At 37.0% G+C, this 17,914-nt stretch overlaps 2 protein-coding genes across 9 annotated transcripts in view; one reads left to right on the forward strand and one right to left on the reverse strand.

Moving 5' to 3' along the window:
* si:ch1073-416j23.1 (rac GTPase-activating protein 1) overlaps window positions 1–1,861 on the forward strand; it is a 118,276-nt gene extending 116,415 nt beyond the window's left edge. For 4 of the 7 annotated variants that reach the window (XM_051931004.1, XM_028806482.2, XM_028806483.2 and 1 more), the window contains one exon: window positions 1,390–1,860. In XM_051931004.1, coding sequence (XP_051786964.1) covers window positions 1,390–1,456 — 67 coding nt within the window. In that variant the 3' untranslated portion in view covers window positions 1,457–1,860. Of the gene's footprint in view, window positions 1–1,389 lie in introns of all 7 variants that reach the window. The other 3 variants (XM_028806485.2, XM_051931006.1, XM_051931007.1) reach the window with 2 other exon arrangements.
* Window positions 1,862–10,458: 8,597 nt separating this feature from the next.
* Window positions 10,459–17,914, reverse strand: part of gmppaa (GDP-mannose pyrophosphorylase Aa) — a 47,301-nt gene continuing 39,845 nt past the window's right edge. For both annotated transcript variants that reach the window (XM_028806488.2, XM_051931012.1), the window contains 6 exons: window positions 16,646–16,780; window positions 15,847–15,944; window positions 15,708–15,754; window positions 13,013–13,105; window positions 11,659–11,827; window positions 10,459–10,644 (listed from right to left, as the gene is read on the reverse strand). In XM_028806488.2, coding sequence (XP_028662321.1) covers window positions 10,544–10,644; window positions 11,659–11,827; window positions 13,013–13,105; window positions 15,708–15,754; window positions 15,847–15,944; window positions 16,646–16,780 — 643 coding nt within the window. In that variant the 3' untranslated portion in view covers window positions 10,459–10,543. The remainder of the gene's footprint in view (window positions 10,645–11,658; window positions 11,828–13,012; window positions 13,106–15,707; window positions 15,755–15,846; window positions 15,945–16,645; window positions 16,781–17,914) is intronic.

A 17,914-nucleotide genomic window follows, 5' to 3' on the forward strand; every position in this document is an offset into this window, starting at 1 on the left:
TAGGCCCTGTGTTAGGAAATATTTGGAATGAAAAAAAACCTAGTCCTAATTTTAAGGCAGGCAGGAAAGACTGGGAAAATTCAAAACCATGACCTGCGGATTAGCTACTATTCTTTTATACATCATGCCAGGACTGAAATTGGAAGGCAGGCTGGGGAATTCTTAAGAATGTTCAAGGGGGAGATTGTTTTTATGACAAATTCAATTTAACAAAATCTTTGTGTTGGGCCTGCATGATTTCTGACTATTTGGGGATCAGATCAGGGAATTAGTTTGCATTACTTTCCCTTCTGTACTTAACAGAAGTTTTTTTTTTTTTTTTATATTACCTTCAAATGATTTCCGAACTCTGTTAATTTAGCCTCCATGGACTTCTCAATTCTGCTAAATATATGAGCTTAATGTGTTGCTGCTTTACTCATAATTTGGGTCTGGCCTAGTTTAAAGGCTGCTACTGCTGTTATAAACCCTACCAAGTGAATTTCTATGACACTGTTTACATTTCATGCAGCCAAGTTTAAGCATTATTTAAATCTCACAGCAAAGTTGAGATACGTATGGTGGAAAAATTTGTTATAAATTAGAAGTGAGGTTATGTGTTCATGGGATATCATGGTCTCTTTTGACATGTTTCTCATCTGTGAAAGGAGATGCTTTTTGCTTACTCTGACTTGAAGACGTAATTTTGACATGCATCATTCAATGATCTTAGTAGTTTGTTGTACTATGGTGTGTCCTGTCTGCAGAGTATAAGGGATTCACACTTAAAATGTTAACTTTTAGTTATGTGAATAAGCTAACACAAATAAATGTGCTAGTTCACATTAAAACTGAAAAAATGAGGACAAAGTAATGCTGAGGACCTTGCAAGATATGAAAGAAATTCTTGATGTGAGCATTTTCTGCACAGTAAGATAAGTGTGAAAGCATTTTGTTTGAAACATTACTACAAATGGGTATATTAACCTGAATTAGGTTTTTGTAGAAAATGGTCAAGCAAGAAAAGAATATATCCTCTTAAATGTTAATGTAGGTCCATGTTCAAGCACTAAATAGAGAGTTTGTATCATGATGTAGCTTTATTGTTAGTGTTGATGTGAAGATTTTTAAAAGACTGGAATAATTTTGTATGTTTTTACTTGACAGATTTATTCTACAAAATACCAGTGGCCAGCATTGTGTCCCCTTATATCATTGTAATTCAGCAGCATCCATCCTTAAGTTGAACAAAGTCTCTGTTATTTCAGCCATCATACTGCTGCTTGTGTTATATGTTAGTGTATCTAATCTTACTCTTTCAAATTCAGAATATATAATTTTTTCTGATGTTTAGAATTGCACTAGTAAGTTATGTGGTGTATGCATTAAAAAGTTTTTTTTCTTTTGCAGACTTAGCAACAAAGCAAAATCAGAACAAGCTAAGAAAAAGTTCTTCACATCTCCTACCTTAAAATAAATCATTGGACAGATTACGGCAGTGCTGATTGTAAACATGTAGTGGCAGCAAATGTTTCTAGCAGCAAAAAAACTTCAGTAAAACGTAAAGCTAACAAATCACAGTACGTGAATATTTAAACATCGGTAAAAGTAAATAATATGTTCCAACTTTACTACCAAGTTTTCCTGTGATTGATGTTTGTGTTGTTTTTTAATGTTTGTAGCTCATTATAGGGCAAGGAGCTGAAATGAGAGAGCACTTGAAATATATACTAATATGCTGATATGGAAATCCAAGTATATAGTATAAACTTTTCACCTTTTATTTCTGCCACATGCAGAGCAGATTTTGTGGTGTATTTTTTTTTTTTTTTTTTTGTCAACAATTGCACAGAGGTGGTATTTTACATAATTTAATACACGTGGAGTATTTTGTGTAATTCTGGTAACTTTAAGTATTAAAAAAGGTAACTAGATCTGTCTGACTTTTTATTGTAACTGGTTTTATATTTCTACCTCTCAAGCACTTTTCTGTATTAACTTTCTGTAAACATTTTATGACTGTTTGTTATTGACACATATATATGTATGTGTGTATGTATATATATATGTCATCCTCGTATCACGCCACTGCTGTATCCAGGTAAGAGTGGCGTCATCCATCCATTTTCCAACCCGCTGAATCCGAACACAGGGTCACGGGGGTCTGCTGGAGCCAATTCCAGCCAACACAGGGCACAAGGCAGGGAACCAATCCAGGGCAGGGTGCCAACCCACCGCAGATATATAATATATATTATATATATAATTATTATATTATATATATATATATATAAATATATATAAATAATTATATTTGCAGTTGGAGATCCACGAAGGGAGAAAAAACTTATCACATATCATAAAATAGTTTTATTCCTGAGCTTTCAACCCCTATCAGGGGTCTTCATCAGAGGATAATGCTTAGACTTACAAGAATCAAAGGCAATATATAGCAACACATTCAGTGGGGGTGGGTGGAGGTGACTACATCAGTATGATCAAGGGGGGGGGGTTGTATAGTTTAATTATTGTGTACATGTCCTTCTTAAGTTGGCATAACTTATATATAATATATATTATGTATGTGTGTGTGTATATATACCCTGTATAATATCAGTCAAAACTCAGTCCTGGGAGCTCCAGGTAACTGCAGATTTTTTGTTCCAACCAGATTCACAATCAGTGATAATAATTGACCCCCCTTAATTTCTGGTATTTTTTTGCTCTTCCCTTATTCTGCAAAGAAAAGCACAATTTTTACATATATCAGACATTTACAAATATTTCTGTTTTTGCTATAGCTTTAAATGCTTAACTCCCTTTTGTTGTTTTCCTATTATTTTGCCCTTTTCTGTGTAGTTTTCTCTCTTCATTGTATCCTAATAGTGACAATTAAAAACAAGCAGAGCAAGACACCTGGGCAAACAACACTGAATGAAAGACTGCAACTAGGTTTGTGTCAGACCCACTAATTAGTAAATAATGGATTAAATAACCAGAACACCTGGAAAAACAGAATTAAAATATTGTATTAAAAAAAAACTACATTATCCCCACATAACTGTTTAGTACATTTTAATAAATATTTATCACACTTAGCTTGTAATTTCTACATTGAACCCAAAACACAGAAACTGTGAAATAACAGTTCAATTATATAGGCTAGGAGTCAAATTAAAAAAAAAAAAGTTGTTTGAAACAAAAACCTGTAGCCACAGTGGGTCTCCAGGACTGATTTTGAGAACCACTAACCTAAAGATTTAAAAGAATAGTCCATTGTGACCTATATGATTTTTGTTTCTGTTTCTTTCACTAATCCAGAACACTAATTTTAGATTAGCAAAGTAGTCATGATCCATTGTTTTAACCCCAAATTTGATTTCAGTCTGGGGTTTCCTCCCTTATTAGTAAGATCGGGCGGAGTGGTGGCTGTGAGGCTAGGGATCTGCACTGGCAATCGGAAGGTTGCCGGTTCGAATCCCATAAAATGCCAAAAGGGACTCTGCTCTGTTGGGCCTTTGAGCAAGGCCCTTAACCTGCAATTGCTGAGCGCTTTGAGTAGTGAGAAAAGCGCTATATAAATGCAAAGAATTATTATTATAAGAATTAGTCAAATGTGTAGTACATTAATAAGCTAAGCTAAAGTCAGAAAAAGTTGAGGAAAGAAAAAGTATAAACTTACTGAAAATTAATTGAAAAAACAAATTTTTCATTGTAATATATTTAAGGTACCCTTCCTAAAAATGTTGACTTCTCCCATACACAATGTATAAGCTATTTTGTCTTTTGCTGCCTGTACAGGAGATGTTCAAGACACCATGAATTCTCCTCCGGACAGTTGCAGGTGAATTAAATTATTAAAGCAGATGGTGATATACTGGATAATGTACCAGTTGCAAATGGTTAAAAGGAAGATTCTCCTTTTTAACAACAGAAGAATGCTTGCAATAAACTTACCCCAAAATATTTGCTTGCTATTGAAACTACAGAGATAAGGAATATATCACAGTAGTCCAGTAAACCTAAAATTAGTTAGGAAAGGAATGTCAAAATATAAATGCAGCTAGAAGGTAGACAACATAGGAGTGAAAGAGGAAACCTCCTCGTTGTGTGATGTACAGTATCAGGCATTTCTTAACCTAGTGCTTGTGGGGAGTTCTTAACCACTTAATTATGGAACATTTTATTTAAAGGTAGTCTTGCATCAAGAATTTTATCCATGAACTGTGGACCTTTTATGTTATGAACCCACTATGCTAGGAAGTGTCTTAAGACAGTGGACTTAAAACCAGAAGGTTGTTGGTTCATTTCTTGCCAGCACCTCAATGTGTGACACCCTGAGTAAGTCTCTCAACCTACCAGTGCTCCAGCTGTTAAATTTATCTCTAAACCACTGACACACATCCTGATACTATAAGTCAGCAAAACATGTCAAAACAAAATGCCAACATCAATTAAGTATGTTGTGGCAAACTGCAGATCTGAACAGGTAGATTGAGGCAGGAACATGTGGCTGGGGCTGTAAACATAATATAACTGTATAACAACATGAAAGTACTTCAGCTAGACTAAGGCTGGTCTCTGCAAGGCTAGCCTCCTAATTTCATTTGTAACTTCTGTAGAACTCTCCATAGCCTTATTTAGAAAGAATACTGTTGCAGGTAGCAACTCAATTAAGTCCATGGTGGCAACAGTGGGTTTGGGTTTTTACATTGAGGTGCTGGATGATATTCTTGGTTACCCTCTGTTTCATTAGCATACATAGCCAACAGCACCATGATACTATTGTAAAGCTACTGATTTAGTATGTCCTTTATGTAATGTGTTTTGAAACTGTCACTAACACACAGCCTGATGCTATGCTCTGTACAGTATCAGCATGTTTCTTTGTGCAGTTTCCTTATTTTTTTTTTCTGTTGCTCACTCATGAATGAGTAGAATGTCAGCGCCTGATCGGCAAGGTCAACACACCCCTTGTGTTACTTTACAAGTAGACTACCACAGAGCAAGGCATAGAGACTTCCACATTTCCCTGACACATTGACTGTTGCTGCATTGTGAACAGTGATTAGGAGGCTAATGTCTGTCCTGTAGCATTCTACTTGATCATAATGCCTTTATGACCTGTACCCTGCTTCAGTGTTAGGTGACTAAAGTCAGCAGACGTATCACGGTGGTTGGCGTATGCATCAAGTTCACTATCCTTGTCAACGTCTGATGAACAGTTCACATTGTGATCCCTATTGCTTGATTCAGCTAATAGTTCAGTTCTAGATTGTTCTAAAACTGACTATAGCCTCTCATTTACATGCCATTGTGTTTTGCTTGAAGGCTCCATCCCACTCATAAATATTGAGGAGTTACCTTAGAGTGGTGAAACATATAGAAATATTTTTATTTATTTATTTTTTGCAGCATGTTATTTCATCCACTAGATGGCAACAGAATATTTATAGAAATATAAAACGGATCCTTAAACTTCACCTCGAGTCTCACTCTGGCTTAACCATAATTACATAATTGAGTCACACTCGGTTAACAAAAAAACAAAATGATAGTCACAGCTATTTGTTTTCTGCTTTGTGATCATTAGCAAGCAAAAATTAAATCGAAAAACACGAATTTTTAAAAGAAACCATCATAATCTTAAAAAGCGAAGTTGACATAGATTAGTCATAAACTAAGTTAATTCTGTTGTGTATTTTTGGATTGACACAAAGGTTAAATCTAGCAACTAATGGAATATTTTTGAGTTCCATGAATATTAAGAACTGTTTGAAACACGAACCAATGTGTGCTGCGGCCCTCTATGGACTGAGTATCGAGTTCACAGGCCTTTTATTTGTTGGGAGAAGATGACCCATCCCACAAGACAATTAATGAATAGGGAGGAGGGGACATGTAGAATTGTATTGGAGTACAAATTGAACCAAGCAAAATAAATGGTGGATATCTTTGTCACCAATTAATTTTGTGTGCAGTGACATCCATGTTGCAGTGGTCTACTCACTGGAGAAGATATTTGCCAGTACTGTGACATCAGTTTGTCAACCACCTTGCTCTATGACACATGGTGGTATTGCTTTCAGTTGTTTTTGAACTACAAAGAAAGGGAATTAAAGTATACTGTAGTTTTGAATAAACCATTATGTGTCACTAATACACTGAGTGTACATCTCACTTGGATCAATGCCCACTCTGGAGAGTCTGGTTTCTTTAACTGATACATGCAAACCAAGATGTCCAGCATATTAGACTATAGAAACTGCACGCTCATTTAACAAAATATATATAGTTGTATTTTATAACAGATGTAGTAAACATGCCATTCTTTTGTATAACACATTCTAAGCATTACAGCAGGTAGGCTATTAATCGACCTTACTTTGTAAACAGTAACACCAACACATTGTAAATAGGATTATTTTATCAGTGATCCAAGGTTCTTGTTCAGTGCTTTAGTTTTTTTGTGATCGATTGAGACATGGTAAAATGACTCAAAAATCTGAGATGGTAATCACAAAACACCCCGGATGATACTTCTCCCATCTCTGACAGATTCTCAGACTGGTAAACTGCTAGGAGTGCACCAGAGACACGTTGAAAGGGAAGGCACAAGGAGGGTTTTAAGTTTGTGATCGGGTTCATGGGTTGTTCTAGGGTTGTGGTAGCTTGATACTCCACTCAAGTCAAGTGCATGTGAACAGGATAAAAGTGACGTAAGTAGTAGTTGGTTAAGGAAAATGTAATACATTTTTTGTTTTTCTTTTTTCTGTTAAAAAATGGATACATTCTGTATATTATCTTGTGGTTTTCAGAGCTCATGTGAACACCCCACCCCCAAAGTACAAAAGACCGAGAGACTGGGAGTCATGTATTGGGTAAGGTCCCTGTTTTTAACCTTTCCTCTTGTTCTTTTGATATGGGGTAGATATCTTCTTGAACCATTCAGTAAGAACAACTGAAATATTTTCATGTTAAGAACTCATTGCACACCGTATATCCTCCTCGTATAACCCATGTGCTAACACAAAACCTGGAGCAACTCACTTTTGCTCACAAATCACACACACTGTGTATGATTTCTGTTGTTTCCAGCAGTTTATAAATTTGTGTGTCTTAAAACCACAAGTACAAAGCAGTAATGGGTACTGCCTGATTGCTGTCCTTGCCAAAGCAGGAAAAGGACCTTTAAATGTTTTAGATTCTACAGAGATGTCCTAGTACTTTTATTTACTTATAAGTACTTTCCATCCAAGTCTTTTGGCTCCCTACTGTACCTTGTGGTATCTTAGTGCAAGAGTGTAAAATGATCCTCTCTCAACTTAATGAACTTGCTCTGCTGGAGGATTATTTACCAGTCAATCCCTTTATCTCAGCCAGACAAACCTGTTGCGTTTTACATGCTCTGCTTTCCATCAGTGAGTTTGGACTTCTGCTTTGCAACACAGAACCTGACTCCATGTACTCAACCCCCTCAACAGAAAAGATGGTGCTTATCCCTTTAATTTAGGACTGCATCGTAATCAGCTTTGCTGCAATTGTTTTTTAGAGGAAGGATTTTTCCCTTTTGAATTATTGTTAAATTTAGGATTTGTATATGTCCAACTTCTTGGGTAAAACTTAGATAAAACCTTCTATCAGACAGGAAGAGCACGTTTGTTACTTTTAGTGAAGTTTATAAAGGAGTTCATGGTACAGATGCTCTATGTAGAAACATTTCTCTTTAGTTTTATAAGGAATTCACCAGACTGTATGGGGTTAATAAGCCCAGGTCAGTGGGGATGTCACTTAAATGAGGATTTGTTTCTTTAGTGGCAGATTGTGCTGCCACACATCGAAAGAAATAGTATAAAGAAACTTACCTTGCAATAAGGAATGCTTTCATGATGTCGCAAGTAAAGCCTATGACCTTGGTGTTCAGTACTGCAGACAGTGTGTTCAGAAGCATAGCTCATATCATTGAGTAATGCTTCTCCTTTTCTAGCTCGGTATCATACTGAAGTACTACCGAGTAAACTCTCAGCGTCCCCAACAAATAAACCTAGCCCTCTCACCTATGAGAAAAAGTTTATTTATTCATTTATTTAAATAGTGCAATGTGGACAGATTTTAATTTCACCAGTTTCTCATTGGTTCAGTTAATGATCGATACTGTATGTAAACTTTTATCATTACCCTTTATCATAACTGCAATCACTGTATTGTAATACACCTGCCTCAGTCTGTTGAGAAGCTTACTATTACACACAAGTCTATGATCTGTAGAATTGTGGCCTTTAAAATCAAAAGGGTTATTATCCAGTTACTCACTGATTAATACCTCGGTGTGGTTAGCCACAGCTGTATGAAGGGCACTTTAATATTTTAATATTTATATTTTAATTTTGTGAATTTCCCCTTGGGATTAATAAAGTATATCTATCTAATACTGCATATAAAGGTTTTTGTTTCTGGGGTGGCGGAGAGCTGCATCTTTTTCTGCAGATTTTCATAGATGCTAGAAGATCTATGCATATCTATGTAAGATGCTAGAGTATTAGATTTTGTAAGTGTTAATTAAAACCGCAGAGAACATGGTGGTTTTTGCTAATTAAGTACACTGATTTCATATGCAGCAATACATTATGAAGAATTCAAAGAAACTGATCCACTATGTAGATTATCATTCTCTTAAATAAGCTATATTAATTTAATGTATGTCAAAGTGAAGAAATTTGGGGACCTCAAAACATTTTTTTATTAGAAGCCAGTTCTTGTAGTAATGAAGCATGTTGTTTATTTAACTCTGTGGCTTGTTACTGCTGTCGATATTCTATACTAGACATTTCAAAAATATTTGATGGGATAAAGTGAGTTGGTCATCTTTTGGTTCACTTGGTATCTCATCATTATTTGGCTGTCAGTTGAAGAAAATAAGGTTTATCAATATTAAAAAGCAACATAAAAGTATATTCCATTAGCAACAGTAATTGGTTACTAACTAAAAGTGGCTGAAATTTACAGCCAGTGTAGCCCTCCACTATCTATGATCTATGCTTGTGGACCCTGGCCTACAGAGTTCCCATCTTTAAAGTCAGTTCATTTGGAAAGTTAATTTCTCCATGAATTTTTGACAAAGTAATTATGAATGTATAGTTTACTTCAGTATAATTTGTTTATGAACCCTTTCAGTGCCACTGTGATTCCCTTCCAGATTTAAGCTCTCAGTTCTCTGTTCAGTGACATTCTATTTTTTTAGTCCTATAATTTTAATTACAGTAAAACTTTGGATTGTGAGTAACTTGATTTGTGAGTGTTTTGCAGGACGAGCTAAAATGTAATAAATTTTAACTTGATAAACGAGCGAGGTCTTGCAATACGAGTAGTACGTATACGCTTTGTCTGCTGAGCGTCACATGATCACAACTGAGCTGATTGTTGTTCTCTCTCTCTCGCTGTGGGATTGTGGGTAATCGTCTCCCATTCTCTGCCTCTCTCTCTCATAGTCAACATCCGTACGAGTGTATACTGTTTACTATAGCATTGTGACCATGTGTGTGTGTGTGTTGTACCGTGCGATTATTTATTGTAGCGGGATCTGCCACTCTCCTATACACAGCAGTCAGGTAGGGTTAAGCCCAGGTTAGTGCCAAATAATACTGTGCCCTGCGCATTTATAATGTTCCTTGTATCACCCATCAACGGCAGGCACTTATAACCGAAGCAATTTCCCCCATAGGATTGTATGTAAATACAATTAATCTGTTCCAGACCATACGAACTGTATGTAAATATATATTTTTTTAAGTTTTTAAGCACAAATATGGTTAATTAAACCATAGAATGCACAGCGTAATAGTAAACTAAATGCGCTATAGTGCTACCAACCGCTGACTAAAAACACTTTTTTTTTTATTTTTTTTTTTTTATGAGTTTTAAGCACAGGGAAAAAAATGAACATTTGAAAAAATCCGTGATTTAATAAACTACCAAGAAAAGTAACATTGCAACAATGCACGCTACGAACCGATCGCTGTAAACAGAAGTGAAAACAAAAGCAAGCCCAGTGCATTCTTTAACTGCCTTCTCTACCTTATGAGTCCAGCCGTCTCTCTCGCTCCCACTGCCTGTGTGTGTGTGCGTCTGTCTCTCTCTCCCGCTGCCTCTGTGTGTGCGCGGCTGTCTCTCTCCCGCTGCCTGTGTGTGTGCGCGCGCGCGGCTGTCTCTCTCTGGCGCTGCCTGTGTGTGTGTGCGTCTGTCTCTCTCTGGCACTGCCTGTGTGTGAGTACTATTTATACAGAATACAGTGTGCACAAGCACTTGAGAAAGTAATAGCATTTTTAGAAAAGCAATCCAAACTACTAAAATAATTCACCATGAACTGGATGATTGGACTCCTGAAAAGTATCTGGTATATTTAGCAAATTTTAACTGTTGCTGTCCATATTTATCATATATCATCAAAGTTAAGGATTATTTTATAAATAATACAAAACCTTTTTAGATTTATATTCACAGTATTTACTACCAAAATGTTTTTACAATGAAAATATTACAAAGTATAAATATGCAAGAAAACATTTTACAGTATAATCTGATTTTTAAAGCTTCTATTCAGATCTTTGTGTGGCAGAACAATAGAATTGAGAATTATTACTTCTGATGGAATGCTCACGTTACATCCTAAAAAGAAAGAAAAAAGATTTATTTATGTCTTGAACAAAGCATTTCGTTTAAATAGCCATTAGAAACAATCCACGTGTCTAATAAGAGACAAAGTATAAAAGATAAGTCATCAGTGATTTTTTTTTTTTTTTTTTTACTATAGAATTATTCTTGCATCCACAGTTAGTAGCTAAAATGTAAATTCTGTCCATGCTTTTCCCTTTCACGCTGCAATAAAGTACCATGTATTTTCAGCTAATTATACAACAGCCTTAGAATTTTGACATCTATATAACATAGTGACAAAGTAAATTATTTGGTCTCAAATATCTGAATATTTTCATTTGGGACTTATGGTTCTGCTGTTAGGAATAAAAATAAAAGGATCCCAAATGCCTGTTTAGATTTGCAAATTGGTGTTCTTACTGCACAAAGTATTTAACAGATCTTGAGGGCTCCAATGACCAATTAGGTGCTGCCACCAAATGGCTAAGAGTGGATGATGCAAAAAAAAAATCTGTATTTTTTAATAGTGGTGAACGAGTAGAAATATTATATACTATTTATTCTTCTCCATGGAAAACATTATTTTTGGCAAAGATTTGTAATCAAATAATTATGCCTATTTGCCTTACATTACTAATACATAGCCAAAACTGCTACCATAGCTCAACTCCACATTCCCAAGCCTGTCATCATTATACATTTGGATACTTTGAGTGTAGAATATCTGAAAGTATGTAAAGCACACACTGTATAACTCTCATGTTGCATTTGGATGGGGCAATCTGTGCACTTTTTTTTGGATTTTGTACTTAGTATTTCCTTTGTCTTTTCAGTTAGTTTTATATTATACATACTATGCTACTTTATACACAACTTTTCTTAAAAAAAAAAAAAAAAGTGACGATAGAGGACTTAACTAATTGGATATTTTTGTCTATAAAGCATATTGCAGTTACTAAGTGTTAATACGTCCTCAGGGTTATATTGTGTGAACAATGGCAGTGTACACCTGCGAGGACTACTCACCTAGGATTGTTATTGAAGGTGTTAGCTTTCCATCTCTGAAGAGTGTTTCACTGTCTATTTTTGCATATGGATCATTAGGATTGGGATCACTTGGAGTACCTTCAACTCTTGCCCATTTTCCAATAGTGCTATCCCATCCAACGATGCTGTTAAGGACACAACAGTGATCCTAAGTGGGGAAATAAAAAATTTTATTTAATGGTGGCCATTTGAACAAGAGTAATATTTTTTGCTGGTATTATGTAAAACCAAAATAAAAATGTGACATGGTTTGTTCAAACTTAAATATTACAAGTCATGAATAGTGAACTAGCACCGGTGATTTCATAGTCCCTACATGAGGGGAGCAATCCTACAAGGCCAATTTAGAGTCGCAAGTTAAACATGTGCATCTTTAGAATGTGGAAGTGAACATGCAAGCTTCAATCCTACCACCTGAGACTGTGGAGCTACAGGCAATGACCACCCTACACAGTTATTGTTCACTCTCATGTTCATGCTGTCCTGTTTATTGGACTAGTAGTGCATGTTTTCAAATTGTCCATAATAATGAAGTGTAACCTGGTGCACTCCAGGTCTTGCTGTTATCTCGGTCACTTTTTTTTTTGGTTTATCCAGAGCTGGTAAATTGAGCTTGCCCAGTGACTTCAGATTTCCCAGCACCAGATGAGATGCTGAAATGTCAGGGGGGGTCTTTGTTTACATTTACATCATTTAGCAGACGCTCTTATCCAGAGCGACTTACAACAGTGCTTAGTAGTCTACGACTGTTCTTCAGTCTTTAAGGCTAGGATTAAATCTACTGTCATTAAACAAGTTACCGCTGACCAAGTTGTATACAAAACCCTGCTAGAAGAAAATAGTAAGTTAGTACAAAATTTTTTTTTTTTTTTTGAAAAAAAAGGGTAGAAAAAAAAGTATGGGGACTTTAGTCCAAGTGCTGTTGAAAGAAGTGTGTCTTCAGGCGACGTTTGAAGACAGTGAGGGTCTCCGAGTTCTCCGAGTTGGTTAGAGTTTAGCAGGATGACCTGGCCATTTGCACAGCCAGACAAGACGTGAGAAGAGGAAGACCATGTTCAACAGGGGATGGGACAGGACCGGACCAGATATGCAGAGTCTGGGGCCACATTCTCATTCTTCACATCTCCTTTCATATAGCTGAAACTGAGGAGCACCCTGATTTAAAGTGCAGACTAAGCTGGGATGAAGGAATGTTTCACTGAAATATATGTTGACTGATATTTTTTAGAACTTGCCTGAATAATTACCTGAAATTTATACTTCTGGAAAAAATGCTGAATACAGCTACATAGTGTTTAGCTCTTTCAATAAATAATAAACACGTAATGTGTACCTGTAATGTAGCTCCATGAAGTATAATGGACTCTCTTACTCTAACTCCAGCTCCTATGGAAACTCCTTTTCCTATTGAAACATTGGGTCCCAGCTATAGAAAGGAACACAAATAATTTTATTAACATTATTATTATTGGCATTACATGGCTACAAGTAGATGAAGCCTATCACACTAGCATGAGATGCAAAACAAAAACCAACCCCGGACAGGACCATTAATTTATTTTCCTGAATCTACAAATTCAAAATCTACACTGGCACCACTAGGATCAAAAGAGAGTTCAATGTCAGAATACTGCAAGACATCCCCTAAAGTCAATGTCACACGACAACACTTTTAGTTGGAGGGTCATGTCAAACTTGATAACTGCAGTTGATGATCTTGTTGGAGCTGTCAAATTTACAGGACTACAAATTGCAAGACATATCAAACTACAATGAATACATGGAGACTCTTCAGCAAAATTTCACAGTTATAAATTATTGCAAGCTTGTGCCAGTAATATGCTGCGTGGTGAAGCCGGTTTCCATGCTATCATGGTATGTAAAACAAGACATTAGACAGATAAGCCTCTGTTCTGTTTGCCAGGTCAAAAACACGTGTGCCTTATTCTCATTGCGACATTCTGCACATTATACCCCCAGGTAAGCGCTGCACACAAGAGTCCATCCCTGTGACTTCGGACAAAACCAAACCTCAAAGCAGGTTGCAGGCTAGTCGGCCTGTCGCACTACATGAAGAACACACTGCAACTGCGCCCAACTCGCTAAGATTGTGTAAATGATGTCTATGACTGAAAACTGCTGTAAAAGTCATGTCGTGTGGCATGGCCTTTACACCCACTTGCCAAGTCAGATTAGGTTTGCCAACATGCACATTTTTAGGTGCTGGAAGAAATCTGGAATACCCAGAGAAAACCCACATGAAGACATGAACCCAGTTCTGTAGAGAGAGCAGTACTTATGAAAGGTGATTGAAAAGCACAAGTCGGGATGAATACAAGAAAATACCCAAGTGACTAAATCTGTCCTAGCTTAAAGTAGAATCAGTCATGAAAGAGTAAAGCACAGCTGTAAATCTGCCGTCCACAAAAAACGAGTGACTGTGCAAGAAGATGACTAGTGAAGGAAGGAGGCCGACAAAACACTGAACTCTAAAGGAGTGACAAGCTAAAGTGGATAAGACTGGAGAGACTGTGCATACAATTGCTGTTGTTCTGCTTTATGGGAAGGTGGCAGAGAGAAATCCACTGCTTAAAAAAAAAAAAAAAGACCTCTCCGCTAAAGGTTGTCAGAAGGCACATGACAGACTCTGAAATCAGGGGGGAAAGAGGTTCTGGACTCTGATGAGACCATAATTGAGTTTAACTATCGGAGTAAATGCCATATTTGGCATAAGTCAAACACAGCACATAACAAAAGAAATGCTGTCCCATTCTTAAGCATGGTGGTGACAGCGTTGTGCAGTGGGATGTTTCTCTGCAGCAGGTCCTAGAAGTCTTAAGGGTACGGAGGAATTGAATGCAGCACAATCCAGGGATATCCTGCAGGAAAACCTGATGTAGTCTGCAAGAAACCTGCTTGGGAGAAGATTTCATCTCCAACACCCCAAGGGTAAAGCCAAGGCTGCACAGGAATGACTTAAAAACAACATTAATGTCGTGGAGTGACGGAGTCAGAGTCCACACTACAGTCCAGTTGAGAGTTTGTGGCTGGGCTTGACAAAGGCTGCTCACTTAACCTGACAGAACGTGAGCAGTTTTACAAAGAGGAATGGGCAAAAATGTAACTGTCCAGATGTGCAAAGCTGACAGACAGAAGACAGAGACCTGTGCATACAGACTGGAGGCTGCAAGGGTGAGTCTACTGTGTACAAACTCATAGGCAGGAAGACTTACAGTATGTGATCCATTATTTTGCGTTTTATGATTGTAATGTATTTGGATCACTTTGCAGAGATCTGTTTTCACTTTGACTTTGAAAAGTATATTTTCTGTTGATCAGTGTCAAAAAAGCCAAATTAAATACACTTGTACTGTTGTATTACAATAAAATCTTCCACAGGGTTGATTACCTTTTTACAGGTATTGTATATCGTTAGGAACCATTTATGTTCATCAGTTTGAAATTGCTTTGTTTTAATGAGTGTCTAACCTAATCTTTATTTTATGTGTATAGATTATGCATTTGTATTTTACCTGTAAACTCGTTAAGCTGCTCTGAGCCTGTACCCCATAAGGAGGAAAATACAAAACCAAAATGAATGGAACAGCTTTTAATCAGTCTTATATTAAAGAAGCCCAATGCAGCCTAGTAATCTAAAATGCTAAAAAATAATACACATCTATGCAAATATTTATGAAAAAATAAAGTATATAAATGAATTCCCAGCCAGGTATTTTAAGGAACAAAGTGACTGGATATTTAAAGGGAATTCAGATGACTGAAAGTTGATAAACATATAGAACACTGGAAGGTCGAGTACCTTGCTAAAAGACCCCCAAGTGTCACTATGAGGATGTGACGAGTAATATAGACAATAGAATCAAACTGCTTGTACAGCAAGTGCTTTTTAAAATGAGGTGCCCAACAGGATTCAAAATGTGTTGATATTCCTACACTCGGGCCATTCATGGAGAGTTTGTATGCAGTGCTACAGCACGCCAGGCCTTCAAAAACAGATAGTCACTCACCACAGCAGTAGGATCAATGGCAGCTGTTGGGTGGATATAAACATTACCTGCAAGGGTAACCATTTGTGTTAGTGACATTTTTGTGATTATATGGATTACTCAGATTAACACAAACTAAATATACATTTAAATTATTTACCAATAATTACAGGACTTCCTTCCCGATTTCTCGCCAGTCTTTCTGGGTGAGTTTTGTGGTACTGGCTTAGGTACAGGCGGCTTGCATATATTGCAGATCTTTAACCATATACAAGAAGAGGAAGAAACAAGTATTTTATCTGCTCACTGTCAAAGTTTGTTAGGCTATAAAATAGCATCATTGGCTTTTTAAAATTAAAAATGAAAATGTTAAAAACAGGAAATATCAACACATGATTAAAGCTTAAAAAGGTCAAGCTCATATTTAGAACTTGGAATTAAAGGGTTGTGGTAATGTGCCTGCTAGGCATTACCAGTTTAGGCATAAGTTGTAAAGACAAAATGTTCACAAATCACACCTTGCACTTTAACGATTTAAACAGGTAAGTGTTTTCACTTTTATTTTGTGACAAAATCGACTTTTGTCTAAACTGGTAATGCCTAGCAGGCACATTAACACAAGGGTGTGCAAAAACGACATTGTTTAGGAGTGTTTGCTCAAAATTAATGTGATAAATACTGTGATTTGCACTTTGATGTAATCACGTTTATCAAACACCAAGATAACCGTGCTGTACTATATAGCTTTCTGGGTTTTTTTCCCCTCTGCTACATACACACTTGGGGACAAACACAAAATGGCAGCTTTGAAACACTAGATGATTCCCTGTATTTCTCTACACTGAAATTACCTAAATAAACAATAACCATAAAATGAAAATTCTCCTTGTTTGACATTACAGATCGGGATTGTTGGATTTACAGTCCCAGCTCGACTTGAGGCGAGTCTCTTCACTTACCCAGCAGATTTTATCTGACTCCAAAATCTGTTTGTTGTGTAGACATACAGCTTTCCTTGACCTGCCAGTGTTGTAAAAATGTCCTGTTCAAGGCGAATGACTTCTGCCCGCTGCCAGCCATTTACTTGTTCTTCTCTGTTAACCAAAAGGAAATTAAATTCAATTACAAGTGCAATTAAGTGCAACTTTCTTTGGTATTCTGGTTGTTAAAGATTGAAACAGCAAAATCCAACTCAGGGTACCAAGTGGCCAAAGCCTACTCTGAGCCAAAATGAAATCTTAAAAAAAAAAAAATTTTCTACTGGCACCCTCTGCTCACATCCAGAAGTTCAAATTCTAGACAAACTATAAGTCGAGTTGAGTCAGCGCTGCTCAGCCAATAGTGTGATCTAGTAAGGAGAATGCAGAAATGCACATCTACAAGTGGTAAGGGTAACCCTCGCAGAAGGTAAAGTGCCTAAACAACATTTACTGTGGCGTGCCTCAAACACGGGGGGGGAGACGCTCCGCCATCACAAAGCAAAAGCATCCAAAGATGATGATGTGTGCAGATGTGAGGTTGACTTTACATCACTGAACTGCTGACCAGGCCCCAGGTTCTCAACCACTGGAATAACGATATTCCATATACGTGGGGGTCAACTCGCATCACTAAGCTCACGTCTGTCAGAAGCTGGCAAACAAAAGGCACCACACTGATTCAGCCTGTGGGTGAGGAGTGCAAAGGTGGCATCAGTTTAGCAAAAATGTGCCATGTGGACTTCCTGGCTACAGTGTGCAAGAAGAATCTTATCCTCTTTAATAAAATCCCTGTGTGCGTCCAGGTGTCCGTGTGTGTGCATGCGCTGGGCATGGTGCGATGCGTGATATTACTGTCAGAAAGTTACAGGTGTTTTACGGAAATACAAACCAGTATTACTGCGAGAGGAAATTAAAGGTACACAATACAGTGATTCATATTACAGCCACATACAAGCCAGTATTACTGTCAGAGGAGATTAAAGGCATATTACCGACATGCACGCCTGTATTACCGCCAGAGAAAATTAAAGGTATATTACGGACATACAGTGGTGTGAAAAACTATTTGCCCCCTTCCTGATTTCTTATTCTTTTGCATGTTTGTCACACAAAATGTTTCTGATCATCAAACACATTTAACCATTAGTCAAATATAACAGAAGTAAACACAAAATGCAGTTTGTAAATGGTGGTTTTTATTATTTAGGGAGAAAAAAAAATCCAAACCTACATGGCCCTGTGTGAAAA

The sequence above is a fragment of the Erpetoichthys calabaricus genome, chromosome 8, assembly GCF_900747795.2.
Source record: "Erpetoichthys calabaricus chromosome 8, fErpCal1.3, whole genome shotgun sequence".
Classification (NCBI taxonomy): domain Eukaryota; kingdom Metazoa; phylum Chordata; class Cladistia; order Polypteriformes; family Polypteridae; genus Erpetoichthys; species Erpetoichthys calabaricus.